Source organism: Bison bison, unplaced genomic scaffold, assembly GCF_000754665.1.
Source record: "Bison bison bison isolate TAMUID 2011002044 unplaced genomic scaffold, Bison_UMD1.0 scf7180017864316, whole genome shotgun sequence".
Lineage (NCBI taxonomy): Eukaryota > Metazoa > Chordata > Mammalia > Artiodactyla > Bovidae > Bison > Bison bison.
The window spans coordinates 2,755,386-2,782,551 of NW_011494888.1; the positions used below are offsets into that span (position 1 = coordinate 2,755,386).

The 27,166-nt window shown below is 50.5% G+C and overlaps 1 protein-coding gene across 1 annotated transcript in view; it reads left to right on the top strand.

The window, feature by feature from the left end:
- SH3RF1 (SH3 domain containing ring finger 1) overlaps positions 1–27,166 on the top strand; it is a 155,393-nt gene that overhangs the window by 112,646 nt on the left and 15,581 nt on the right. The window contains 6 exon segments of the mRNA XM_010852786.1: positions 13,101–13,403; positions 14,402–14,512; positions 22,062–22,210; positions 23,171–23,341; positions 25,585–25,841; positions 26,915–27,166. Coding sequence (XP_010851088.1) covers positions 13,101–13,403; positions 14,402–14,512; positions 22,062–22,210; positions 23,171–23,341; positions 25,585–25,841; positions 26,915–27,166 — 1,243 coding nt within the window.

Below are 27,166 nucleotides of genomic sequence, written 5' to 3' on the forward strand. Positions count from 1 at the left end.
CAAGGTCCAATGCTGTAAAGAGCAATATTGCATAGGAACCTGGAATATTAGGTCCATGAATCAAGGCAAATTGGAAGTGGTCAAACAAGAGATGGCAAGAGTGAATGTTGACATTCTAGGAATCAGTGGACTAAAATGGACTGGAATGGGTGAATTTAACTCAGATGACCATTTTATCTACTACTGTGGACAGGAATCCCTTAGAAGAAATGGAGTAGCCATCATGGTCAACAAAAGAGTTCGAAATGCAGTACTTGGATGCAATCTCAAAAACAACAGAATGATCTCTGTTCGTTTCCAAGGCAAACCATTCAATATCTCAGTAATCCAAGTCTATGCCCCAACCAGTAATGCTGAAGAAGCTGAAGTTGAACAGTTCTATGAAGACCTACAAGACCTTTTAGAACTAACACCCCAAAAAAGATGTCCTTTTCATTATAGGGGACTGGATTGCAAAAGTAGGAAGTCAAGAAACACCTGGAGTAACAGGCAAATTTGGCCTTGGAATATGGAATGAAACAGGGCAAAGACTAATAGAGTTTTGCCAAGAGAAAGCACTGGTCATAGCAAACAACACAAGAGAAGACTCTATACATGGACATCACCAGATGGTCAACACCGAAATCAGATTGATTATATTCTTTGCAGCCAAAGATGGAGAAGCTCTATATAGTCAGCAAAAACAAGACCGGGAGCTGACTGTGGCTCAGACCATGAACTCCTTATTGCCAAATTCAGAATGAAATTGAAGAAAGTAGGGAACACCACTAGACCATTCAGGTATGACCTAAATCAAATCCCTTATGATTATACAGTGGAAGTGAGAAATAGATTTAAGGGCCTAGATCTGATAGATAGAGTACCTGATGAACTATGGACTGAAGTTCATGACATTGTACAGGAGACAGGGATCAAGACCATCCCCATGGAAAAGAAATGCAAAAAAGCAAAATGGCTGTCTGGGGAGGCCTTACAAATAGCTGTGAAAAGAAGAGAAGTGAAAAGCAAAGGAGCAAAGGAATGATGTAAGCATCTGAATGCAGAGTTCCAAAGAATAGCAAGAAGAGATAAGAAAGCCTTCCTCAGTGATCAATGCAAAGAAATAGAGGAAAACAACAGAATGGGAAAGACTAGAGATCTCTTTAAGAAAATTAGAGATACCAAGGGAACACTTCATGCAAAGATGGGCTCGATAAAGGACAGAAATGGTATGGACCTAACAGAAGCAGAAGATATTAAGAAGAGGTGGCAAGAATACACAGAAGAACTGTACAAAAAAGATCTTCACGACCCAGATAATCACGATGGTGTGATCACTGACCTAGAGCCAGACATCCTGGAATGTGAAGTCAAGTGGGCCTTAGAAAGCATCACTACGAACAAAGCTAGTGGAGGTGATGGAATTCCAGTTGAGCTATTCCAAATCCTGAAAGATGATGCTGTGAAAGTGCTGCATTCAATATGCCAGCAAATTTGGAAAACTCAGCAGTGGCCACAGGACTGGAAAAGATCAATTTTTATTCTAATCCCAAAGAAAGGCAATGCCAAAGAATACTCAAACTACCGCACAGCTGCACTCATCTCATACACTAGCAAATGCTCAAAATTCTCCAAGCTAGGCTTCAACAGTATCTGAAGTGAGAACTTCCAGATGTTCAAGCTGGTTTTAGAAAAGGCAGAGGAACCAGAGACCAAATTGCCAACATCCGCTGGATCATCGAAAAAGCAAGTGAGTTCCAGAGAAACATCTACTTCTGCTTTATTGACTATGCCAAAGCCTATGACTGTGTGGATCACAATAAACTGTGGAAAATTCTGAAAGAGATGGGAATACCAGACCACCTGACCTGCCTCTTGAGAAATTTGTATGCAGGTCAGGAAGCAACAGTTAGAACTGAACATGAAACAGCAGACTGGTTCCAAATAGGAAAAGGAGTACGTCAAGGCTGTATATTATCACCCTGCTTATTTAACTTATATGCAGAGTACATCATGAGAAATGCTGGGCTGGAAGAAGCACAAGCTGGAATCAAGATTGCCAGGAGAAATATCAATAACCTCAGATATGCAGATGACACCACCCTTATGGCAGAAAGTGAAGAGACTAAAAAGCCTCTTGATGAAGGTACAAGAGGAGAGTGAAAAAGTTGGCTTAAAGCTCAACATTCAGAAAACGAAGATCATGGCATCTGGTCCCATCACTTCATAGGAAATAGATGGGGAAACAGTGGAAACACTGTCAGACTTTATTTTGGGGGAGCTCCAAAATCACTGCAGATGGTGACTGCAGCCATGAAATTAAAAGACGCTTGCTCCTTGGAAGGAAAGTTATGACCAACCTAGACAGCATATTGAAAAGCAGAGACATTACTTTGCCAACAAAGGTCTGTCTAGTCAAGGCTGTGGTTTTTCCTGTGGTCATGTATGGATGTGAGAGTTGGACTGTGAAGAAAGCTGAACGCTGAACAATTGATGCTTTTGAACTGTGGTGTTGGAGAAGACTCTTGAGAGTCCCTTGGACTGCAAGGAGATCCAACCAATCCATTCTGAAGGAGATCAGCCCTGGGATTTCTTTGGAAGGAATGATGCTAAAGTTGAAACTCCAATACTTTGGCCACCTCATGCAAAGAGTTGACTCATTGGAAAAGACTCTGATGCTTGGAGGGATTGGGGGCAGGAGGAGAAGGGGACGACAGAGGATGAGATGGCTGGATGGCATCACTGACTCGATGGACGTGAGTCTGAGTGAACTCCGGGAATTGGTGATGGACAGGGAGACCTGGTGTGCTGCGATTCATGGGGTCGCAAAGAGTCGGACACGACTGAGCAACTGAACTGAACTATCTTAGTGTTACATTCGGACACCACCATCCTCGAAGCACAGAGTCTCTCCAGTGACTTCTGGAAGTTCTTTGGTTTTGTTTGTTTGTTTTTAAATGAAGCAGGATGAGTGCTTGGTTATGCCTAGTTTAGACTTTTCCAGACTAAGGTAACAGTAGTGACACCCTGTGGATTAGATCCTGCAGCCTGTCCAGGTTGTCTCCCTGATTGTTTGTGAGAGAATTTTCACCTGTTTGGTACTATTCCTTTGGCCCACTTTGAGCAGAAGTCAGGTGGCCTAATTGTTAAGAATCCTCATTTTTCTAAACTAACTTTATGGAGTTATCAGTGACACACAACAAACCGTGCATGTTGAAGGCGTAATGATTAGGTGGTGTTTATTGTTTTCAGCTTTCAAAAGCAGCCTGTAGACAAATCTTGGGAGATACTTCTGTGGCCAGAGAACAGAAGTGTGTCAGCAGCCCTGATCACAGAAAACCACGTGTGTATGTCCAGGAGCATAGGTGCAGCTTTCATGAGAGTGAGAGCTGTGGATGCAGGGGCCTGGGAAACGTCGTCCGTGTTCCAGGGAGTTACACGTGGAGGTTTAGGTGCACAGTTTGAATTTGCCAAGGCGCCCCTCAGAGGACCCAGAGCATGGTTCACTTTACTCCTTCACCTAGAGTCTTTGCCCTAGAGAACGAGAGCCGAGGATCAGAGCACTTGGCTTTGATCTCTCAGTCAGCGAGAGCAGACTGAACGATATAAAAGGATATTCTGTCATTCATATTTAAGGGAGTATTCTTTTCCTTTCAGATGCAGAAGTGAAATGTTCAATTCATTGAGATAGTTTTTTTAAAACGAGAAGTGTACGAAAATTGGGGAGAAGTTGTAAAGAGAATTACTATATTGCTTGGCTTCCCCAATACCCCTTCAATTCTGAAGTAATTTTTATAAAGTTGTTGGAAAGTCAGGAAGACAGTCGGTTGTCATACTTTCTCCTTCAATTCTGAGGTAAATAAATGTTTATAAATGCAATTCAGAGATACTGTTTAGGAATCAACGAGGGAGACTTACTGAATGCCCAGCATCATACGTTCATTCATCTGCAAGTCGCGCTGGCCGAGTCCGCCAGCCCTGCGTTGAGTAGTGTCTTCAGCCCCTGGGCTCTGCCCTGTGCTGAGGCTTCTCGGGTCTTCTGAGTGTTGTCTGCTTGGTGTAAGTAATAGTGGCATATCTTTTTACCACAGTGATGGAAGTGAGAGCTAGGACCCTGAAGTTCTCAGGGCAGGTCGGCTCTGGAAGCCAGGAAAAACCCTGCTCACTGTGGACAGCTGGAGGCAACCTGCCCAGACCTACTCAGAAGAAAAGGAAATTAGGCCAGGGTTTACTCGGCAGTTTACGCTCCATCTATTACGCAGCTGCCTCTTTCCCATTTAAGAGTTTCCCTTTGTTTTCCATGAGGAAAACCCTCTGAGAGCTGAGATTCTAAAGATGGGTTAATGTTTGCTTATTTCTCGCTGCATGAGCGGGCAGTTCCATAGAACATAAACACGCTCACGTCCTGTTGAGCCTGGAGCAGAGGCCAAGTGAATGACCAGCTGGTGTCTAATGTATGCAGTGCTTTCCCCCGGAGTCCACCAGTTCTTTAGCCTGGCCGTATCCCCCTGGGCCCTCGCTAGGCTGGTCCCTTGGAATTTCTGTCTTTACAGCTCATCAGGGATGTTTCTTTGTCCATGTGTCTGTGGAAACACACCTCTCTTCGGGGTCCTGATGGAAACTGTCCTTTCTCAGGAAGCTGTTCTTTCCTGATTCTCTTTCGTGGAAACAAAACACAAAGTCCTTGCATCAGACTTCCCCGGCTGCGGCTTGTGCGTTCTTACAGCCTGGCTTGTGCCTGGAGGGTAGTGATGTGTGTGCAGGATTCCATGTTTTCCTGGGAGCCTCGTCGTATGTGAAGAATGCTGTTAATCATTTTATTTCTATGATATTATTGTGTTGCAGAGGATTTGGGGAGAAATAACTCTTAGGCCCATCGCATGTCATTTTGGTAAATATTCTTTCATTCTTGCTCTCTGTGCTTTAATGACAGTACATGTCTGATTCTGCCTTTCTCTGCACAAATATAGTGCTACTCTCCACCAGTGTTTGTGACTGTGAAATAATTCTGGGAGCTACACTGTAGTTTAGTTATTTTTCCATTTTAAAAACAAGTTAAGCGTCTTGTTTGGGGACACCACCCAGTAACTGAGAGGTGATCTGTGGTCTTGCTCCAGCAGCCTGGGTCTGCCCTAGACCCCCGCCTTGCTGTTGCCTCCGAACTCGTGCTGAGAGCTAGTCTTCGTAAGGCTGGCACAGAATCACTATGATCGTCAAGCTTCACTTGAGAAGTGTTGAGGACATTTTGATATTTTATCAAGAATAATGACAGCTTTTTAAGTTTGAACACCCAGAAGGTTGATTTTCAGAAGTGATGAAATATTCAACAACGTCAGATTACTGAGGTTGTCTTTTTTAAGAGGGAACTCATACCTTAATCAAAACCACCATATTTTAAAGCCTTAAATTTTGTCATTTGAAATTCTTAGTACATTGTTCGTACATACTAAATTTGGTAGTAACTGAGGCTTTCTAATAAGCAAGAGTTGAGGCCTGTCCTGTGTCCTGAGAGAGACAGGATGAGTGTGTGCCCTGTTCTGCACATGTGTGTGGTCTGTTTCATCTTAAGTGTGAAGCCCCTGGGGACAGGCCCCTGTGGTGAAGTTGATGAGCTTCAGAAACTTGTGTCAGGAGGTGTGGAGCAGCCGCCCTGATGACAGCGATGTGGCGGGTTCCCTGCCTCATGGCTGTGTGAACAAACGTTTCTCTGCAGGTGGGCAGGAAGAGGGAAGTCCCACACCCCCGTGCAGCTTTGGGGCTCTGGCCCTCCTGGTGTGGTCATCCTGGTGGTGGCTCTCCCCATGCACCTGCTCACCTGGGCTGGGCCACGCCTGTGTGCCTGCTTTCCATTTCAGGTGTTCACTGCTGGGCTCCATGTCCTGGGAGGGGGCAGCCTCTCGCCTTCCTCAGGCCATTCCCCTGTCTGCACGCCCCTCCCTCCTGCCTTTCCTGCCAGAATTCCCAGGGCTGGCTCCCCAGTCCCTCTGGTCGTCGCCCTCCCGACTGCTGGCTAACTGCGTCCCCTCTGCTCTCCTCTTGCTTTGTTTTCCCAGTGCTGGCGACTCCTGCCATGATGCTTCTTCCTTCCTTTCCTTGTAGGAGTTACCATGATGACTGCTGCCCCCATCCCCTGGCTCCTTGGGCTCCAGGGCGGCGGCTGGGGGTCGTCTTCTCACCTGCAGTTCTGGGCATCCTCCTGGCCCTGTGTCTTCTCCAAGTTTCCTGCCCCTGCAGAGACCCCAGCTAGTAATACCTGCAGGGCGTCCACACTTGGCTTGCAGAGTGTGTGCATGTGTGCTAAGTCACTTGGGTCGTGTCTGATTCTTTCTAACCCTATGGGCTGTCGCTCACCAGGCTCCTCTGTCCATGGAATACTCCAGGCAAGAATACTGGAGTGGATTTCCATTTCCTCCTCCAGGGGATCTTCCCGACCTAGGGAATCAAACTTGAGTCTCCTAAGACTGCTGCAGACTGCTTTGTTTCAATTGTTGTTCAGATGGAAAAATCAGGGTATTTTACAGAAGCCTAAGTGTGTAGCTTGCTGGGCTTGTGACAGTCGCCCAGAGAACATAGGGGCAGGGGATGTCCCCTCCAGGTCCGACTGTAGTCGTAGGCCTGAGGTCTTGGCCTCTGTGTGCTCTGAAGGGGTGAGAAAAGCCATTTGTACATCGTATATACGTAAAACTTTCTAGATCGTCAAGTCCAGCTATGTGTGATGTCTGAAAAGTAGGAGACGCACGTGGAGAGGACAAGTGACAGTCAGGCTGGGTCTCAGGTCACGGTGAGAGCAGGGCGCGTCTGGGTGTCGCACCGCGGTGGCGATGCGCGTTCCCCTGCCCCTGGGTACAGAGGGCGGAGGTGCCCATCCTGCTCCTGAGAAAATGGAAACCTCATTTGAACGTCCCTCAGGACTGCTCAGCTGCGGAGACAGAGACCCGAGTCCACCTGGGCCTTTCATCTACAGGCTCGGAGCATGGCTTTCTGGAGAGTACTTTCCTCAGCCTCCTGAACGAAAATCCTTTCAGGCTTTTGATGGTGTGCTCCCCCCGCTTCATCCCTTACATCTCAAAATCAGAAACCTGAAAAAGAACATTCCAGAACCTTCCAGTGTATTTATTTTCTGACAGGCCCACCAGAGGGGAGACAGTTAACATGCTGTCAGAGCTCAGGGGCTGGGGCTCCCCCTCCTGACTGGACGTGAGACGAGTCCCAGAGTGCCCTTTCCAGTCCTGTGGGACACGGGGCTGGGGTGCTGTGCGCCCAGCCAGCTGTGCCAGCTCAGGACACATCAGAGCCGCTGCGTGGGGCGGGGACCATTGAGGTCCTTCCTGTCCCACACGTTCCTTGAGTTCAGTGAACCTTAGGAGGTGCCCCCTGAGCCCCCCGTGCATCTTGGGGGGCCACTCACGCCGAGCCCGTCTCAGCTGGGATGTGGGGCAGGTGCCCGGAGCACACTGGGTGGCAAAACTCATACAAAAGAAGAAGTGCCTATCTCAGAAACTTTCATATTGATTACATGCCATAGTGGTGATATCTGGGTTTTATGAAATAAAATGCATTATTAACTTTACCTGCTGCTTTTTATTCTTTAAAATGGGGCTACTGGAAAATTTCACACCACAGCTGCAGCTACTGTTCCGCTTCTCCGGGTAGCTCTGGTCTAGAGGCCTCCCTCCCCACCCCTGCCCTCCGATGGTTCTGGGACCCCAGCGTTTTTATTCTTTCAGCAGATCTGTACAGACGCCTAAATGGAGCTGCTACCTAGGGAAGGCTTTTTCGGACCCATTTAAAGACACTCCTGAATAACCCTTCCAGTCTGCTGGTTATTCCTCTGCTCTGGGGGAGCCTTGTTTTATGAATAAAGACAAAGTTTGCTTTTGTATTTAGATCATCCAGAAACAAAAGCCTTGTTACGCAAATTGCAGAGAACAATGAAAGACTGATGAACATACAAAATCCCTGTTGCCACTGTGTGAGAGCACCTTGCAGAAGAGGCAGACACTTTCCATTTCTGCTTCACGGGGGCTGAGGCGTGAATCCCCACCACAAAGCGTCTTCCCTGGGGATGGGCACTGGCCTGGCAGTGCATCACTTGTGAAGGGGGGTTTTCAGAGCTGGCAGGAAAGGATGGGGTTGTGTAAATTGCTGGGCCACATGGAAGGAAGAATGGTCTGTCCCTGTCTCTGTCTTTACACAAAACAAAATGTCCACGTGGTTAAAACACCCAGAAGGACAAAGGGAGGAACCATAAAAACACTGGGAGAAAAGTGATTTTATTTTCAAAAAATAATTGTAGAAAAAGAAGATTTTTAAAGTATGATGTTAGCTTAAGATACCATAATGGAAAAGATGAATAAATTTGCACATCCAAGAAATATTTATGTATGACAAATACATATCGTTACAAGCTGAACTGGAACAACATTTCTAACTCAATGGATATATGTTGTTGTTCAGTTGCTAAGTCATGTCTGATTCTTTGCGACCCCATGGACTGCAGCACACCAAGCTTCCCTGTCCGTCACCATCTCCCAGAGTTTGCTCAGATGCATGTCCATAGAGTCGGTGATGTCATCCAACCATCTCATTCTCTGTTGTCCCCTTCTCCTCTTGCCCTCAGTCTTTCCCAGCATCAGAGTCTTTTCCAGTGAGTCAGTTCTTCGCATCAGGTGGTCAAAGGATTGGAGCTTCAGTTTTGGCATCAATCCTTTCAGTGAATATTCAGGATTGATTTCCTTTAGGATTGACTGGTTGGATCTCCTTGCAGTCCAAGGGACTCTCAACAGTCTTCTCCAGCACCGCAGTTTGAAAGCGTCAGTTCTTTTATATTCAACCTTCTTTATGGTCCAACCCTCACATCCATACATACTTACTGGAAAAACCATAGCTTTGACTAGATGGACCTTTGTCAACAAAATGATGTCTTTGCTTTTTAATACAACGTCTAAGGCAATGGCACCCCACTCCAGTACTCTTGCCTGGAGAATCCCATGGACAGAGGAGCCTGGTGGGCTGCCATCTATGGGGTCGCACAGAGTCAGACACGACTGAAGCGACTTAGCAGCAGCAGCAGCAGCAGCAGGTTTGCCCTAGCTTTTCTTCCAAGGAGGATATATGTACTCTTGTATGTGTATATATACATGCATACATAGTATTCTAGTATATTAAAGAAAGATTTATATGCTATATAAAGAGAACTCATAAATGTATCGGAGAAGGCAATGGCACCCACTCCAGTACTTTTGCCTAGAAAATCCCATGGATGGAGGAGCCTGGTAGGCTGCAGTCCATGGGGTTGCTAGAGTCAGACATGACTGAGCGACTTCACTTTCACTTTTCACTTTCCTGCATTGGAGAAGGAAGTGGCAACCCAGTCCAGTGTTCTTGCCTGGAGAATCCCAGGGACAGGAAGCCTGGTGGGCTGCCGTCTCTGGGGTTGCACAGAGTCGGACACGACTGAGGCGACTTAGCAGCAGCAGCAGCAGCAGCAGCATAAATGTGTAAGAAAAATACCAACTCAATAGAAAAATGGGTAGTGTGGGAATAAGCAATTCCTAGGGAAAGAGAAAAACATACTTAGTCTCATTAATAGAGAAAAACAAATGAAAAGAAAATACAAATTGCCTCTTCATCTGATGAGATTTTTTTTAAATGGTAATACCTAATACTATAACTGTTAGAAATTTTAACAAAACATCAATACACCTGATACTGCTAACAGTATGAGAAACAGGGACTTTTCATTCACTTTTTCGTCAGAGGTGATGAGAATGGACACTTCTTTGAAAGTGCAGCTTGGCAGTGTCATTCAGAAATGCTTTAGGCTGCGCTTTAACCTGCAGCTTCACTTTGGGGAGTTCGCCTTGTGGGTGTGGCTGCTCAGGCAGGATGCGGGAAAGGAGATGGGTGGGCAGCACACAGCCAGCCTGCCTCTGTTCCCAGGAAAGGCCTCTCATGAGATGCTGTGAGCGGAGAGAGTGTAGTTTCTTTGGTGTTAAAATTAACCAGGCAGGCGCTTAATTAACAACATCTCCATGGAATGTACATGCAAGAGAGTGTTCCGAACTGTCAAACAGGAGAGGTCTGGGCAACAGGCCCAGGGCGGTCAGCGGAGGAGATGCAGGCAGAAGCTGGCCGAGGCCTGTCACCTCTCACTCCTGATAATTGACACCATTTCCTGTTTAAAATAACCAACACGTGTTACTTGCATAATCTATATTTACAGTCTTTACTTGCCTTTTATTGAAAACCCATCCCGTTGAGGAGCAAACTCTAGGTTATGAATTAGACAAGGTTCCTCTATGCAGACCTGCTGTGTCCATGCTCTGATGCTCAGAATCTAGAGACCAAGTCCCCTGTAAAGCTTTATGGAAAACGGTGACTGTACAGCTTTGTTCTCATTAGATTTTTTTGTTCTCGTTTAGAAAAAGTGAAGTCCTGTCTTTTAAAAAGACGGTATTCTCTTTGAGAAAGAGGCCAACCACACACACACAAAGTATCTTCATATTTCTTAAATTGCCTTGTTATTATTGCTGTTATTATGTCAGTATTTTCCCCCATGTTTATTTATGCCTCTTGTAAGACTAATTCTTTCTCTGTTTCAGAGTTTCCCCAAAGGGGATATTACTGGTTTTCAGATCGACCAATCCCGTGTGTCCCTGCTGTCCACTCCAGGGTGCTGCGTTGCCCCTCGTGTCCACCCTTGGCAGCTGGTCCACACCCAGGGCTGGAGGATGGTGTTCTAGGGCACAGAACAGGTGTCCTGAGGGTGGGGAGTGTGTTCACGAACATGGGTTGTGGTCAGAGAAGGATGTGCAGAAAAAGCTGCACAGAAGTTCAGACAGACTTCCTCTGGGAGATCGCTGACCCCTGGGGCTGGCTGAGAGGTTTTAGTTCCTAAGATGTCACAAGGCACCCAGGTCAGTAAAGGCCACATACAGCCTGTGGCCAACTTGAAATCAGATTGCATTCCAACAGTGTGTAAGCACAACAAAACCCTTTGTGTGTGTGTGTGTGTATGTGTGTGTGTATGTGTGTGTGTGTACTTGAAGAAACAGAATTCCATGACGTTCCATGGAAAGTCATCGGGTCCTTGCTTTCCTGTCTGATTAGCTCACCATGGAAGGAGGTGTGCTCGGACCCCTGAGCTCTAGCATTGCAGAGCGGGTCTTCCGTCTCACTGGGTGATGGGTTTGGGGTAAGAAGGATGGAGGAGTTGGTCTGTCTGATGGGATCTCAGACCCTCATCCCCAGCCTGGGCAGAAATAAGAAGCCTCTGCTCCGTGCCCAGGCCTGGGCCACGCCTGCCGTGGAAACAGAGGCTTTGCTTCCTTGGGTACTTGATTCTTTTGGAAGCACTCCAAAAATGAGGTGGCTAGACCGAAGCAGCAGCATGAATTCTGATGAGATCGGGTGTTTTTGGGGTAGTATGGCAGTAGAGGGCAACATCGTGAATCCTGGGTCTCTTGGCCACATGCTATGATGGTGCTGGAATACGGCTGCCCCTTCCTAGCAGCCCAGCCCCCATCCTCAGCACAGTGGCATCGTGATCCATCCCACCCCACCCCCCCCAGCATTTGGGCATTATCGGGCACTACTCCCCACAAGTCTTGAAAGTTACCACGTGGAAAGAACCCTTGCCTTGAATGAGGGATGAGCTCGTGCTAGAAAAACTGTCAGACCAGGTTCTGACTGAGTCCCCAGGGAGCAAGGGTTTTGGGGCTCGGACACCACGCCTCCCAAGCTGCTGCTGCCAGAGCAAGAGTGAGTCCTTGAACATCACCAACAGTATTCCTGTCCTTCAAGGAGGACATCCTCAACCATAGGTGGGAGACAGCCTTAGCCTGTTAAGATGTGACAGTGTATTTGGAAGGAGGATGGAAAGAGGTGTCTGCAGAGTGCTGGAATGGGACAGTATCCACTGTCCTCAGGATTTCCAGGTTCCCTCTGAGTAGTTGGGCTTCCCTGGTGGCTCAGATGGTAAAGAATCTGCCTGCAATGCGGGAGACCAGGGTTCAGTCCCTGGTTTGGGAAGCTCCCCTGGAGAAGGGAATGGCAGCCCACTCCAGTATTCTTGCCTGGAAAATCCCATGGACAGAGGAGCCTGGCGGGCTACAGTCCATGGAGTGCCAAAGATTTGGACACGACTGAGCAGCTTTCACGTCTAAGGAGTTTACTTGTCATCTGCACTTTGGTTACGAGATTACACTGCACTCAGTGATTCCCATTACTGCACTGTCTGGGTGCAGCTGGCTGTCATGGAAGCTTTCTGGAAGTATTGTTTCTGCCCTCAGGGAGCCCAGGCTGCCTGTGTTTTTCCTCTCTTGCTGGCGTTCCCAGCCCTCTGGGCAGCTTTGCCCTGGCTTTGCACTCAGGCAGCTTTTCAAACAGGCCAGTTTACCAGTCAACAGGACTTGGGTTTCAGGTCGTAGCCTGTTATAATTCAAAATGTAAGCTCAGGAAAGTAATGGGCATGTAACAGAACGATGGTAATCAGGAGTTTCCACTGATGTTTCTGGGAGGCCCCTGCACAGGGCAGAGAGGCGGGAAGTAAATTCCCCTGGAAGTGTGGTCATGCTCACAGCCACAGTCACCGCCCGGAAGCAGCCCAGCTGAGCCAAGACCATCAGGCTGACCACGCAGCCTGCTGCTCACCGTTCTCTGTGTTTTCCTCTGGAGGCTGAAATACATCTTTGTTACCATATCTATGGCTGATTCATGTTGAGGTTTGACAGAAAACAACAAAATTCTGTAAAACAATTATCCTTCAATAAGAAATAAACTTAAAAAGACAGCCAATCATGGAAGGCATGTTTATGTATACAACCCAGAACTAGATACAATAAGCTGTCATTAAGTGAAAAAAGCAATTAGATACTCTGAAGATTCTTGAGGGGGGATATGTTCTCAGCCTTGTTGGTGTTAGGTTGGAATCGCTTGTTCTTGGCTTAGCATGTGTTTGTGATGTAGGAACAGTGCAGTCCCCATATTGAGACAAGATGCTGCACATGGGAAAAGCGTGTACTCGCAGATGCAGACTTTGAAGGACTGACACTCAGCTTCAGACACAGGCGTGTCAAGAGTCCCTGTCGTGTGACCTCATCTCTCTCGTCGCTTTGCAGTTTAACTCGGCAGCCAAGCAGCTGATCGAGTGGGACCAGCCCCCCGGGCCAGGAGTCGCGGCTGGGGAGGGCGCCCTGGCCACCACCCCGAGCAGCACGACCACCAAACAGCCGGACGGCAAGAAGAACACCAAGAAGCGGCACTCGTTCACCTCGCTGAGCATGGCCAGCAAGGCATCGCAGGCCGCCCAGCAGCGCCACTCCATGGAGATCAGCCCCCCGGTCCTCATCAGCTCCAGCAACCCCGCGGCCGCGGCGCGCATCGGCGAGCTGGCCGGGCTCTCCTGCAGTGCGCCCTCTCAGGTACGGGCCGCCGTGACGCTTTACGGGGGTGTGAATTCCAGCAGCACAGATTTACCTGTAAAGATCAGCCATGTGCTGGCTTCCCCACCTTGGCAGCACCTTGTCCCGGGGAATTGAATGTTCCTTCAGGTCCCCTGGGAACTCATTCGGAGCCTGTCTTTGTCTTGAGCATCTTCCTAATTGTTGGGACTGAGGAAACTAGGTTTAGGATTAAGTTCTTGTTACACAAAGCCCAGCAGTTTTGGTGTTACACTGTTTGCAAGAGAGCAAGGTTGCAGGCGGTCACCTTCTTTTCACCTTTAATAGCGGAAGGACGGCCCTCCTCCAGATGTCTGCAGTCATGCTGGGGTGCAGCAGGGGGGAAATCGATCCCGTGGCCGAACACAGGCACGAAGGGACCTGAATAACTCTGTGTTTTCCTAATGAATTCATCTCAGGTAGTGTTCTGGATAAGACACCTTTGAACACAGGTAGTTTGGTTTGGCATTGTTCCCTGAAGGGTTTTGTAAACAGTTGCCTGCAATCCGCCAGCACATCTGGGCAGCTGCATTTTAATTACGGGTCCCCACGGGAAGGTGCAGGTCCTGAGACGTGATCCTGAAGACGCACCATGTGCCTTAAGCGTGTATGTAGATTCAGTGTGCTGGCGGACAGGTGAGCATCCAGAGAGCCCCCCTGAACTGGATCCTTGGGGAGGTGCTGATGGGCTGGCTCGTCCTGCGCCAGACAGGTCCAGGCCACAGCCATGTGAGGCAGTGGCCATGGGATCCTACACACGAGATGTCGAGACCAGTGTTTATCAAGTGACTCCTTGGCGTCTGACACACATGATGCCCGCCACACCTTTGGGCTCAATAACCCGAACAGGACTCTGCCTTGCCCCCGCAACAGACACTGCAGGCTTTGTGTGTTTCACTGTGACTTGGCTTCCCAAGGTTAGCTGGTCCCGTCTGTTTTGTCAGGTGTCTTCCTTGTATTGACTGCTGTTTCCTTGGCAGGTTCACATAAGTACCACTGGCTTGATTGTGACCCCACCCCCCAGCAGCCCCGTGACCACCGGCCCCTCATTCACGTTCCCGGCGGAGGCCCCTTACCCAGCCGCCCTGGCAGTGAGTATAGCCCTCCCCTCCACTCCCCCACCCCTGCCTGCTGGCCTGGCCCCTCCACCCTGCTGACACTTACTGAAGGTGGCGGAGGTCTGTCTTTCACCTCTGTCTCTGTTAATTTTAGCAAAACGTTACATAGGCTCTGGCCTGCAGCTGGCTCTTTATTTTAGCACTGGAGGTGGGTGGCCTGAGGCCACAGAAGGAGCCCTGTGAAGCTCTTTCAGTGTTCTTTAAAGTTCAGCCTGATTCTCTGCAGGCTTATTACCCTTTGCTTCTGTCAGGTTTCTGGTCGTGCTGGTTTATCCAGGGACTGAGGAGGCTGGACTCCCCAGGCCGGGTGGTGCCTTGGTCCCCGGAGCAGGGATTCTTCTTGGCTCTGATCTCAATTCCACTCTGGGTCCCTGGTCTCCTGTTGGTCTGTGTGGCCGGAGCGCCTGGGAGCTCTCAGATGAGTAATTCTGCCCACAACCCCGCAGCCTGCAGACACAGTCTGACTTGGGGGGACACCCTAACGGAGGAACAGATAGAAGGAGCAGGGCAGTCCTGGGAGGCTGATGCAAAGAGGAACCCCGAGGGGAGAAAACTGAAAGAGACAAGGCACGCGACCCTGGGAAGCAGAAAGCAAGGCTCTAAAGGATTGCGCCTCCTGAGCTTGCAAGTGAACTGAGGGGAATGAGCCTGTCTTGTCCAGGACACAACCCTGTTACATGTTCAGACTCTTTCTTCCAGTGCGAGGGGAATGAGGAGAGAGGAGATCACTGACTCCCCTCTCCCAAGGGGACCCACCCTCTGCCCGCCTCACAGAGTGTCTGCTGGCTGTGTTGCCCGGGGAAGCTGTGGCCAGCAGCGGGGTCAGGCCTGGGGCAGGGAACCAGCCCAGTTGTGCGTGAATGATGCAGCCAAGAGGTCACTCAGCCTCCTTGGGCCTCTCTGTCCCCTCCTGTAAGATAAAAGGCATCCTGTCTGCCCTGGGGAGGTGGCACTGCCTGGGGCCTGGTGGGGGGACTGTGGCAGCTGCCCATCACCCTCTGTCAGTGCAGTGGCAGCTGTGACGTGCCTACCGCTTTGCTCGGAGCCTGGGGTCTGGCTCATCGTTAGGGTCCTCTCTGTTCTCTGCACGGGGTGGCGAGGCTTCCCAGGGGTGGTTTGTGTTCAGGTTGTGGACTTTGTATATGTTGTGAAGGTGGAAGACTGAAGGCCAGACTTGCATCCACCCCAGGCGGGGACCTCACAGCTTGTTGTTGGCTCCATCTACTCGTATTTTCCTCATTTCCTTTTGCCTCATTTTTCTTTTATTTATCATGTCTTGATACATTTTATGAATAGTTGAAAGCTGCCTTTGAAATAAGGTGGGCAGTAAATAAATGCAGGATTAGTATCTAGCGACTTCCCTTTCACTTTTCACTTTCATGCATTGAAGAAGGAAATGGCAACCCACTCCAGTGTTCTTGCCTGGAGAATCCCAGGGACGGGGGAGCCTGGTGGGCTGCCGTCCATGGGGTCGCACAGAGTCGGACACAACTGAAGCGACTTAGCAGCAGTAGATACTAGTACACTAGAGACTAGTGTAGACCTTTGAAAGCTTTCTGTAGTTAAGTAAGCATGTTCCTGTATGTAAATAGAAGTTAGTAAGTTCCGATTAGCATTCAAGCCGTTTTTTGTTAATGTTTCTGGAACAATTACAGCTTCCTTGATACAACAACTGTGTAGGGTGGGAGAAGTTGCGTTGATTCCTCTGGGGAGGAGGGGGAGTCAGGTAACTTTTACAGAAAGGTGGTTTCCCTGAGGTTCCGTTGGCCCTGGGTGTTTCACCCAGAATCAAGTTTCCCAGTCTTCCTTCCCTCTCATCCCCAGAGAAGATGCTGTCTGTCCATCCTTCCTTCCTTCCCACCCACCCCAGTGCATTCACACGCTGTTGGAATTTCCATTTCCAAGTGACCTTTTCGTGTGGCAAAATTCTAACTTTATTTGTTAAGGGAAAATGGCTGATTTTTCTGATTGTAGAAAAATTAATTAGTGGAAAAGATGTAGAGCTGGCTGTGCTTCAGCCCTTGTGGGCTGATTATTTTACGATGAGGGAATGGCCAGTTGCTCTTAGCTGGGCGCATGCTAGGGCACCCTGGGCACCGATCACAAGAGAGCACGAACCCACAAAATTAATTCACACTCAGCCACTTCATCTCGGGATCATATCAGAGAGCCTGAATGTTCAGCACGAGGGTTTATTAACGTTGTGTCTCTGCCACTTCCGCTTAATGGAAAACTAATTATAAGTAGACCCACGGCCTGTTGTCCCAGGAGACGCCTGGCTCTCAGAGCCCAGAGTCGGCAAGCAGGAGTGCTGGATTCAATGTGTTAGGTTTAAGTGGGAAAATCTCTGTAACAGGTGCCCTCTGAATCGTCCATCAACCTGGCGAGTGTCCTGTGTAAAGTGTGAGATCTTCCCAGGACCTAGGGTGCAGTCACAGCAAGAACAGGTGGCATGATGGGAAGGAAGCCACCTTTTCCCTGGTGTGGGTTTTAGGTGCTGAGGCCATGGCTGGACCAGGGAGCGAGCAATGTTTCCAGCACTGTTTCACAAGGTAAAACTGTTTGATCTCTTATGCAGAATGAAATTGTGAGTGTGTTGGCCTAATTGTCTAACATGTGATAGTTAAAATGTTAAATATCTAATACTGGAAACAACATTGGTATTCCATGTAATTCACACATCCACTATATTCACAGCAGGGCGGGTTTTCTTCTGCCTGGTTCTGTGGGGAGGAGAGTGCAGATCTTGCTCCTGTGTCCTCTGCACACCAGCAGTGGAACTTGTGAAACAAGGGAGGGTGACCCCCTGGGCCAGCCAGGAGGTTTTAGTCACAAGATGTCACAGGGTAGCCGGGGCAGCGAAGGCCGCACGCAGCTTGTGGTAAACTTGGAGTCAGATTGCATTCTAAACATGTGTAAGCACAGCTAAGCCGTGTCTGTGTGTGTGTGTACCTCAAAGTAAATGATGTCAGCTTCTCAGAACAGCCAAGATGTACTTGGCCACTGTCGCCCGTGGTGGAGGGTCCAGAGGGTCAGGGCAGGGCCCTGCATGTAGGGGCGGGACTGTCACGCTTGGCAGTTGGAGGGTCCAGAGGGTCAGGGCAGGGCCCTGCATGTAGGGGCAGGACCGTCACGCTTGGCAGTTGGAGAGGCAGAAGTGGCACCTTTGGAATTGGCAGGATGTGGACCAACTTCACAGTGACCACAGAGAGGGGCTCGGGATCTCGGGGACCAGGGTCTGCTGATCTGTATGACTGTCCTGAGGGTGGTGGAAGCACAGGAGGTTTTCTCATTGCCGAAGACCATGTTGAGCATCTGCACATCCTGTGGGCAGAGCTGGGCACCAAGCACGGGGACGGTGAGGTGGCGTGTGGCTCCACAGCCGCGTGGATCCTAACCACCGGAGCCTGCCCCCGAGCCTCCACTCCTGGGCGCCAGAGCCATGTTGCTGAGAGCTCGGTGGACAGCACGTGGCCACGTGCATCGTTTCTGCAAGTCGGGAGCACACGTGTACCCTCTCCTCGTGTGTCAGAGCTGCAGCCATGTATCAACAGCTGTGAGAGGAGGTCCATTCCCAGAGAGAATTAATTAATCTTCCTAATTACCAGATCCTTAATTACACCTCCCCTTCAGACACCATCTTCCAAGCATCTGTTTCTAGCATTTTAAGTACTTTCATTTTTTTTCTTTTTTTCGTAGCTGTGCCTACGACTGACTGGCTTAATTCTACTGGATATCCAGATGAGACAAAAGCTCACTTCCCATCTTCTTAACTTTACTGAATCCTGATGCCTGTGTTTTTTTAATCACTAGTATCAGTGCTTCCATTTTTCTACCTCCTACTCATCGTTTAAAAAAGGCAAGATACTCAGTTGCTCACACTGCTGTGTGCAGGGGTTAATGCTGCAGGAATTAGTGACAGCACTCCCCGAGGGGATGACCAGCCACCTCCGTCTATTGGCCGAGCAGCTGAGTTCACAGCACAAGCAGAGTGTTTACAGAGGTTGAAAGTGGATTCGTTGGAATCGGATATTTAGGAAGGATGGAATTGGAGGGCGTTTAATGGTCTTTGCTCAGAGGACCCAGAAATGCCCAGAGTCTTACACTGGCGGTCACTTTCTACCCCAGAAGAGAGGGGGGTGCACACATAAAGGGCAGTTGGGAAGAAAATGGACCCTTAATGTAGCCTGGAAGAGAGTGAGTATGTGTCTGTGTAAGGCTGAATCACTGCTGTGGGGAAGAAACTGACACAACATCGTAAATGAACTACTCTCCAATAAAAAAGTTAATTAAATAAAGAGAGGACAGATCCTTTACAGCCAGAACCCCAAGCTCCAAGCAGAGCACTTTCCTGGTCAGCGGCCAATAGTTAAGACCTCGTGGAGCTCAGCACCTGGGCATCTCAGCACTGGTCGCTAGAAGGGGAGAGGGCAGGGGGCACCAGTGAGGAGGGGCCCACAGCACGGCCTTGGATTCTCCCTCACTGTCCCCTGGCCGATGTGGCCTGTTGGGGCTGGTCGCAGGAAGGGGAGGGGGGAGGGGGCACCAGCCAGGAGGGGCCCACAGCACAGCCTTGAACTCTTGCTCACTGTCTCATGGCCTGGCGGTAGCCTGGATACAACCACCTGGACAGGATGCTTTTGTTCTTGCAGGGAAACTGAGGGCGGCCTGCAGGGGCTGAGCAGGGACTGGAGTCTGCACAGCGTTTCTGACACCAGCCCCGGGCTGCCTCCTTGTCCCAAGATGAGTGGGTCGGGAACACAGTCTGGATGTGGTGGACCTGACCGTCCCCCATCGGCTGACCCCCGAGCCATGATTTTAGGGAGCATCCTCGTGGTCTCCAAACACCAGTGCCAGTAGCAGAGGGTCTGGATCTGCAGAAGCACAAGCAGAACCTCATCTCAGCAACCATGGGGCCACGGCCAGTCCCCTGCGTCGGATCCCGGAAGCCCGGCCACAGCCTCCTGAGCCTCAGCCCTTCCACAGGACTCAGTGGAAGCAGGAGCTGCAGAAGGCCCCGGTGAGGGGGAGGCTGCGGTTCCCGTGGGACAGCTCACAGCAGGTTCCTCCCGGGCATCTTTGTCCCCGGGGTCTTTCAGTGTGGACTGTTCACCAGCACCCGTGGGGCCTGCTGGCCGGCCCAGCCCTGGACATGCCCGGGACCTGGCATCTGACCAGCCTCATGGGACAGCCACGTCAGGGAATCCAGTTGGGATGTCTGCTCTGTGTGCTTAGCCTCCAGCACACGCACACACACACACACACACACACACACACACACACACACGTGTGTTCTCCCAAAGATTCGCAGACCAGTGCTGGGGTATGCCAGATGTCAAGTGAGTCTAACTTACGCTTTGTAAAATTCATACACACCAAACATTTCCTTTCTGTACTTACTAACCATAGGAGATGACCTTTTCTTCAGTTCAGTCACTCAGTCGTGTCCAACTCTTTGTGACCCCATGCACTGCAGCATGCCAGGCTTCCCTGTCCTTCACCATCTCCCGTAGTTTGCTCAAATTCACGTCCATTGAGTTGATGATGTCATCCAACCATCTCGTTGTCTGTCACCTTCTTCTCGTGCCTTCAGTCTTTCCCACTATCAGGGTCTTTTCCAGTGAGTCAGCTCCTCACATCTGGTGGCCAAAGTATTGGAGCTTCAGCGTCAGTCCTTCCAGTGAATATTCAGGGTTGATTCCCTTTAGGATTGTCTGGTTTGAAATCCTTGCAAAGGGACTCTCAAGAGTCTTCTTCAGCACCACAGCTGGAAAACATCAGTTCTTCTGCACTCAGCTTTCTTTATGGTCTGACTCTCGTGACCTTTTCTTACATTTTGTTAACGTAACGTGGCCTATGTTTTTATCGGGCCTATAATTTCCTTCTCTTTTCCTGCCTTCTTCTGTCTAGAGTCAGTGAGTACAGGCTGTCCTGACATGAAGGTGCAGGTTCCCTCTCTTCCGTTTGCCAGTGGAATTCTCCTCAGAGCCGAGTGGGCCCTTGACTCTGAGTCCTTCCAGGGTTGGGTGGCCTGAGTTCCTTTTGTCCACTTGTCAGCTGCGCCTCTGCGGCCACACAGCTATAAGGTGGGGCCTGGAGAGACACAGAGGAGAGAGCTCAGTGGTGACCTCAGGCCGCTCCCGTGCTGCTGTGTGCGGTGGCCCAGCCAGGCCCACCTGGGTCACGTGCGCTAAGTCTCCTACCGGGGTTAACTTTGTTCCTCCCACTTTGTCCTGAGATGAACAGCTCAGGTGCTCCGCCTTTTCCTGATTAAGGGTCATGAGGGCTCCAGGCCCCGTGTGTGCCCTCCTGGAGTCACAGCGCAGCCTGTTGTGTGACTGTCCGCCTGGCCTTGCCTGCCCTGGGAGCACTGTCAGCGTGTCTGTCCTGCCTCGGCCGCGGGACAGACTCCATTGTGGGAAAATGGCACATAATGTGCGCAACAGTTGCAGTGTGCGTCTAGAAATGTGGGGTTCTTCTCCCCTGCGGTGTTTCTGGAACCGTGTGACTTAATAGGCAGATGAAGTAACTGCTGATGAAGTGTCAGATTGTTTTTCCAGACAACAGAAACCTGTTGGTGTTCTCCGTGTTCAGAAACCATGGGGTTTTTCTTCCGTTATTCTGACATGGAGACACCACGTGCCCTGCCCAAGTTGCAGTCTTCAGCCTCTTTATTTCTCCTTTGATAAAGTTTTATACCGAGTGGTTCAGAGATTTGGGGCAGCTGGGCGAGGTAGGGGTTCAGGCAAGTCTGTGTGTGCCTGTTTGCTCAGTATCCAGACCCTAAAGAATGATCTGGGCTGTGTAGATTAGAAAGTAGCAGGCGCTCCATTGATTCTGAGAAGGCGTGGAGTCCTGTGGGCAGAGCCCGTAGAGGGACCGGCAGCTGCTTGCGGTATACTTGTTAAAGATTACCAGCCTTGATAGTCCTGAGCTTAAAAAGCCGGCAGAGCTAACAAGAAAGGGGTAAACAAAAGCAGCAAGCATATCCCCACGATTGTGGCTCACTGCTGTTTGTGGTTTTAGAAGCCCAGATGTCCAAGGAGATTTTCTTCTTGGGCGTGACATCCGAGATTTCCTTCTGTAGGCATGGTGTACAGTGCAGCTGGACTGTCTGCTACTTTGTTGACGTTTCGGGTTGCAGAAACAGTCGCAAATTCAGCCGCAGCAAGCCCTGTGCTGTCAGAGCTGCCCCTTAGAAGGCATTTGGATCCTGATCCTAGTTTGTGCTTAGAAGTGCCATTAATTTTGAAATTGCATGCAATCTTGTCATTTTTTTTCTTTCCCTCCTCCCAGTTGTGATTACTTACCTGTTTGCTAGAAGGGTTTCTGGGGCTCTAAGACCTTGAAGGAGAATAGAGAGGAGTCTTTTAAAAGGAGGCTTGGGTATAGTGTGCAGGTGCTACTCTGTAGATTCCACCGATGTCTTTTTTTTAAATGGGTTTCTGATTCCTTTTCCCTCCCACTTACTGGAAGAGATGTTAATAAGTCATCTGTTCCTTCTTTTTCTTTCTCTCTCCAGACTCTGAATCCTCCTCTCCCCCCGCCCCCTCTCCAGGCGGCCACCCCCACGGGCACTGCTGTAGCTGCTGCCGCTGGGATGGGCCCCAGGCCCACAGCTGGACCCACTGAGCAGACCACACACCCGCGGCCACAGCCCCGCCCCAGCGTGTAAGTGCAGGGGTCCTTTCTGCCCCTGGACCGAACCCAAATAGAGAGGCAGAGAACTGGTTTTTCTGAGGGGAGCTGGTGCCAGACTGGTGCCAACTGTGTTTGTGATTAGGAAACTCATGCTCTAAGGCTGAGCCTTCTTGGCCTTCCTCTGCGAGTGCTACCCGGGCTTTGTCCCCACGTTCATCCCCAAGTAAGGGTGTGAGGGGACAGGGAGGGCCCCGCACAGGTCAGACCTAGAGGAGGTGCAGTGGTGCCAGCAGTGAGTGTCCAGAGTCGGGTTGCTCCATCCATCCTGCCCGTGGCCCAGTGCAGCCTGCGGGTGGTGGCCCTCCGTGCACACTGATCCAGGAAACACCTGGGGCCTGTTCACGTTGCCGCCGCTCTCCCTGTGTCGGTGGCTGTCACCTGCGCAGGTGGGCTGTTGGGCTCTGTCCGTGATCTGGACTTGCTTTGCCTCTGACTCGCAAGTTTAGTGTCTACCCCAACTGAGCCCGCGGATGCAGGTGCTGCCCGTTGCTGGTTCAGTGTGCACGGGGAGGCTGTGTGCCAAGCTTCCCAGCGGGATTTTGGACCACATGTCCTCGACAAGGCTGCTTCCCAGGTCTCAGGAGGGCTAGCTGCAGGCCCAGTTTCCCAGTAGGCATCTGATGCCCTGCTGCAGGTGTGCACACTGCGGGTGGCATCAGTTCCTCCACACCCACAAGTACCGTTGGCGGGGTCATCACCTTTGCACCGGGAGGGCCAGGTGGGAGGTTCTGAGTCACGCGGCTTCTGCCTTTTCAGAGTGGACGGCTGCCGTTCAGTGGACAGTGATTGAGGCTGCCCACAGATTAAAGGATTCTACTTTCTGTTTACTTTTGTACAAAACATTCAAGGCTTCATGCCAGAGAAGAGTTCTGCGCATCATGTGGTATGTCTGTTCCTCACCTTGAAGTCAGATGTTTTTTCCTCTTCTAGGTATGTTGCCATTTATCCTTACACTCCCCGGAAAGAGGACGAGCTGGAGCTGAGGAAGGGAGAGATGTTTCTTGTGTTCGAGCGCTGCCAGGATGGCTGGTTCAAGGGGACGTCCATGCACACCAGCAAGATTGGGGTTTTTCCTGGCAATTACGTGGCCCCCGTCACGAGGTATGGCTCCGAGCAAGTGGCTTTCTGAGCCCTGAACACAGAAGCTTTGTCCTTTCCCATGATTTCCAGCCTATCCACAGTTCCTTCTCATGTTACAGTTACGTGTTACACAGCCGGCATTTTAGAGGTCTCTGCCTGTATTTGCCAAAGTCCCTTCTAATCCTTAAGATTTTAGCTTACTCTTCACATGTGACATTGTAAGTTTCTCCCAATACAGGTGCTGGTTTTAAATTATTTGCTTTAAGTCGCATGTGAGAAGACTCTACTACACTGTTTTCATATTTTTTTGCTAGGAAATTTGTGCTGTTTAATATAAACACAAGTGATGTTATTAATCCTCTTGGTTATGTGATGCTTACCTGACACCTGGCACACAGAGTTCTGTGTTCTGCATATTAACGCCAGGTCCTCAAACGGCTCTCTGGTGTATGTGCTGTTATGATCCCCACTCAACAGGTGAGCAGGTTGAGGTGGAGAGGTTAAACAATTTGAGGTCACCCGGTGAAGCGGTGCTGAAAGCCAGGTGTGTATTCCAATAGCTTGGTGATTACGTCTGAATTCTCAATTACTTTTTAGAATGCAATCAGAACGGAAACTCCTTTAACATGACACGAGTCCCTCACCCTTCTCAGGGGAGGGCAGTTTTGCTCCCCAGGGGATTTTTGCAGTGTCTGGACGTGCTTCTGATCGTCACGATGGGGGAGCAGGTGCTACTCGCCGCCAGTGTATAGAAACCAGGGATGCACACGCCACCCTGCAGGGCACGGCACAGCCTTCGCAGAAGGGAGCTGTCTGGCCCCAAACGTCACCGAGGCTGAGAAACCTGTTCTAGGATAGTCGGAGGCGAGCACTTGGGGTGTGTTGATATACACTGTTCACTTTATTTAAATATAGTCCCCATTCTGGGCACTGAGGACGCTTGCTCTGGGATGACCGTGATGACCTATGATGGGTCAGTGCTGAGAAAACCCTGGGTTTTGGCCACTGGGCTCTTAATAAATGGTCCAACTTAATTGTGTTAAATCATTTTTCAAAGGCCCTGATTTTGAATAAGTGGCTGAATGAACTGACATGCTGTCAGATGTCGGTCTCAGTCCTCAGGCTGGCTGGCAGCCTAATCCAATGAAGATCACTGTCATTGCAGATGGCAACAGAACACTGGCTCCAATTAGACTTGCAGATTTCTCATCAGTGTAAACCTTGTCGGTTTATGCTAAAATCTACATTCACAGCCCAGAAGATGGTAGCTCTGTCTTCCCTGGTGGGATAAAACAAACAAACAAAAACCACAACAACCAAGGGAGATAAACCAAGCAACAACCACATGTTGACTTTCTGAAGAAAACATTTTCCTAAGACTCAAATACGAACCATCAGAAGTCTCTGGAGAGACACTTCCTGATGGAAAATTCTGTTATTCCTCACGGTAAATAATGAGGTTTGAGTTAATGAAGCCTTCTGCTTGGTAGAAAGTTCCTATCTATAGAACTGTTGTTTAAATGAATTTAGGATATTAAAAAGTATGTTACATGAAGCTACACTGAACCTAATTTAATGACATTCGGCCGGTAAATATTTGTTGAGGGCCAGCTGTGCCACTGTAACTGCACATCAGGAAGGGTGGGGAACAACCATTGCCCGCGGCCCTGCTGTCAGGGAACTTGTACTGAGTCAGGAGTATTTCACTGGGAATTGGCTAAAAAAACTCCACATCATGTTTTGTAATCAAGGGTCATAGAGGAAATACACCTGAAACAGGAGAGTCCCGAGGTCCTGGGCCTGAGGCCAGGCTGCTCGGGATGACAGGATTGAAACGCAGGTGAGGGGGAGGTAGGGTGGAGGGAACCAGAGGGACATGACAAGAGTGTGCGCACACACGTGCGTGTACACGGGGCAGGTACAGAGAAGGCGTACGTGAGCCCAGCTGTGACAGCCTAGGCACTGCTCTGACAGGCCGGAGAGGAAGCGTGCAGGCCCTGGAGGCCCAGGGGAGAGTTACCTCCAGAGGGGAGCCGAGCCGAGGAGCTGTGTCACCAGCAGAGTGCTGTGTGATCTTTCTCCCCTCAGAAGAGGTTTCCAGAGCTTTCTCCGCCCCGGGGCCGCTGTTCCTTGAGTGTGTTGTTCTTACCTTTGGTCAGATAACTGCATTCTACAGGGTTACGTCTTGAAGCCCTGCACCATTTTCTTTGGTGTTGGTTGTCCTCTCTCCCTCTTGCTGACGGACTGGGTTTCTGTCTCAGCAGGGCCGTGACCAGTGTTTCCCAAGGCAAAGTCCCCATGTTGACAACTGGCCCAGCAAGTCGCGGGGGGGTCCCGGCCAACCCTCCCTCTACAGGCGGGCCTGCCCAGAAGCCCCCGGGGAACGGCGTGGCTGGCGGTCCCGGGGTCCCCACAGCCGTGGTGTCGGCAGCTCACGTCCAGACGAGCCCCCAGGCTAAGGTCCTGCTGCACGTGTCCGGACAGATGACTGTCAACCAGGCCCGGAGCGCTGCAAGGACAGGTGGGCGCTGGGCCGAGGCCCCGGGAGAGGGGCCTGAGCAGCCTCAGACCTGCACCAGAGGCTGCTAGGATGTGAAGACAGTCTGAGGATGGTGGAACTTTAGGACAGTCTGAGAGAGCAAGGTGGAACTTTAGGACAGTCTGAGAGAGGAAGGTGGAACTTTAGGACAGTCTGAGAGAGGAAGGTGGAACTTTAGGACAGTCTGAGAGAGCAAGGTGGAACTTTAGGACAGTCTGAGAGCAAGGTGGAACTTTAAGACAGTCTGAGAGCAAGGTGGAACTTTAAGACAGTCTGAGAGCAAGGTGGAACTTTAGGACAGTCTGGCAGAGGGAGGTGGGAGAAGACAATGAATAACAGGAAGCGGGCTCAGCACAGCCTCAGCACCATCACTTTACATTGGCTTCATTTGCCTTCGCCTGCTCAGGTTGTGAATCCAAGCCTGGTCACCAGACCACGGGTCTGAAAGAAATTATTACTAGGCGGGTCCTGAGAATGTCGATAGTACTTCAAAATGTGACTCCTGTGGTCGAGACCAGCGATCTGGGGTCCCACTGCTGTGGAGGCGCACCCCCGTGGACTGCCGTCTGCGTGCTGGGATGAGCTTAGTCACCGCTCTGTTTCAGACACAGTCAGAGTAGCTTTCTTCTTCCCGAAGCGTTTAAAACCTCCCAGAGGTCTTGGTTAACAGTGATAGAGAAAACACGTTCAGTTCTATCCGAAAATCCAAAGGAGGAAGGTAGGTTCTGAGAAAAGGGAGAATAGGAAACAGCACTGGGGCCAGCCTGCTCTGCCCTGCCAGGTGCGTGGGGGGTGGTGCCTCGGCCAGAGCCCGGGGGGCCTCCTGCACCCCTGGGTGTTGTCACCCTGCAGTCGCTCGGCAGACATGGCAGCAGACACTGTGTCGTGGGACAAAGTGGGGCGCTGACCTGGGATCAGTGAGGGGATGATGTCCAGGGGCGCCTCGAGGGTCAGAGCATCTACACCACCATGGTTTCTCATCACCTTGACACGCGCAGGGCTCAGTGAGCAGTGAGGCTCCAGCTCACGCTTTCCTCCTCTCTTCCCTTTTCCAGTCTCGGCGCACAGCCAGGAGCGTCCCACGGCGGCCGTGACACCCATCCAGGTTCAGAGCACCCCGGGGCAGTCCCACCACCCCCTGGTGTCACCGCAGCCCCCAGCCCCGCTGGGCCCCCCTGCCCATGCGGCTGCCAGCGGCCTGGGCCGGGTTGGAGGCCCCCTGGCCTGCGCCACAGCCCCAGCGAGCATCCCTGCTGCTTCCCTGGAGCCCGAGCCCAGCAGCCGCCCTGCGACCCTGCTCCCGGGGA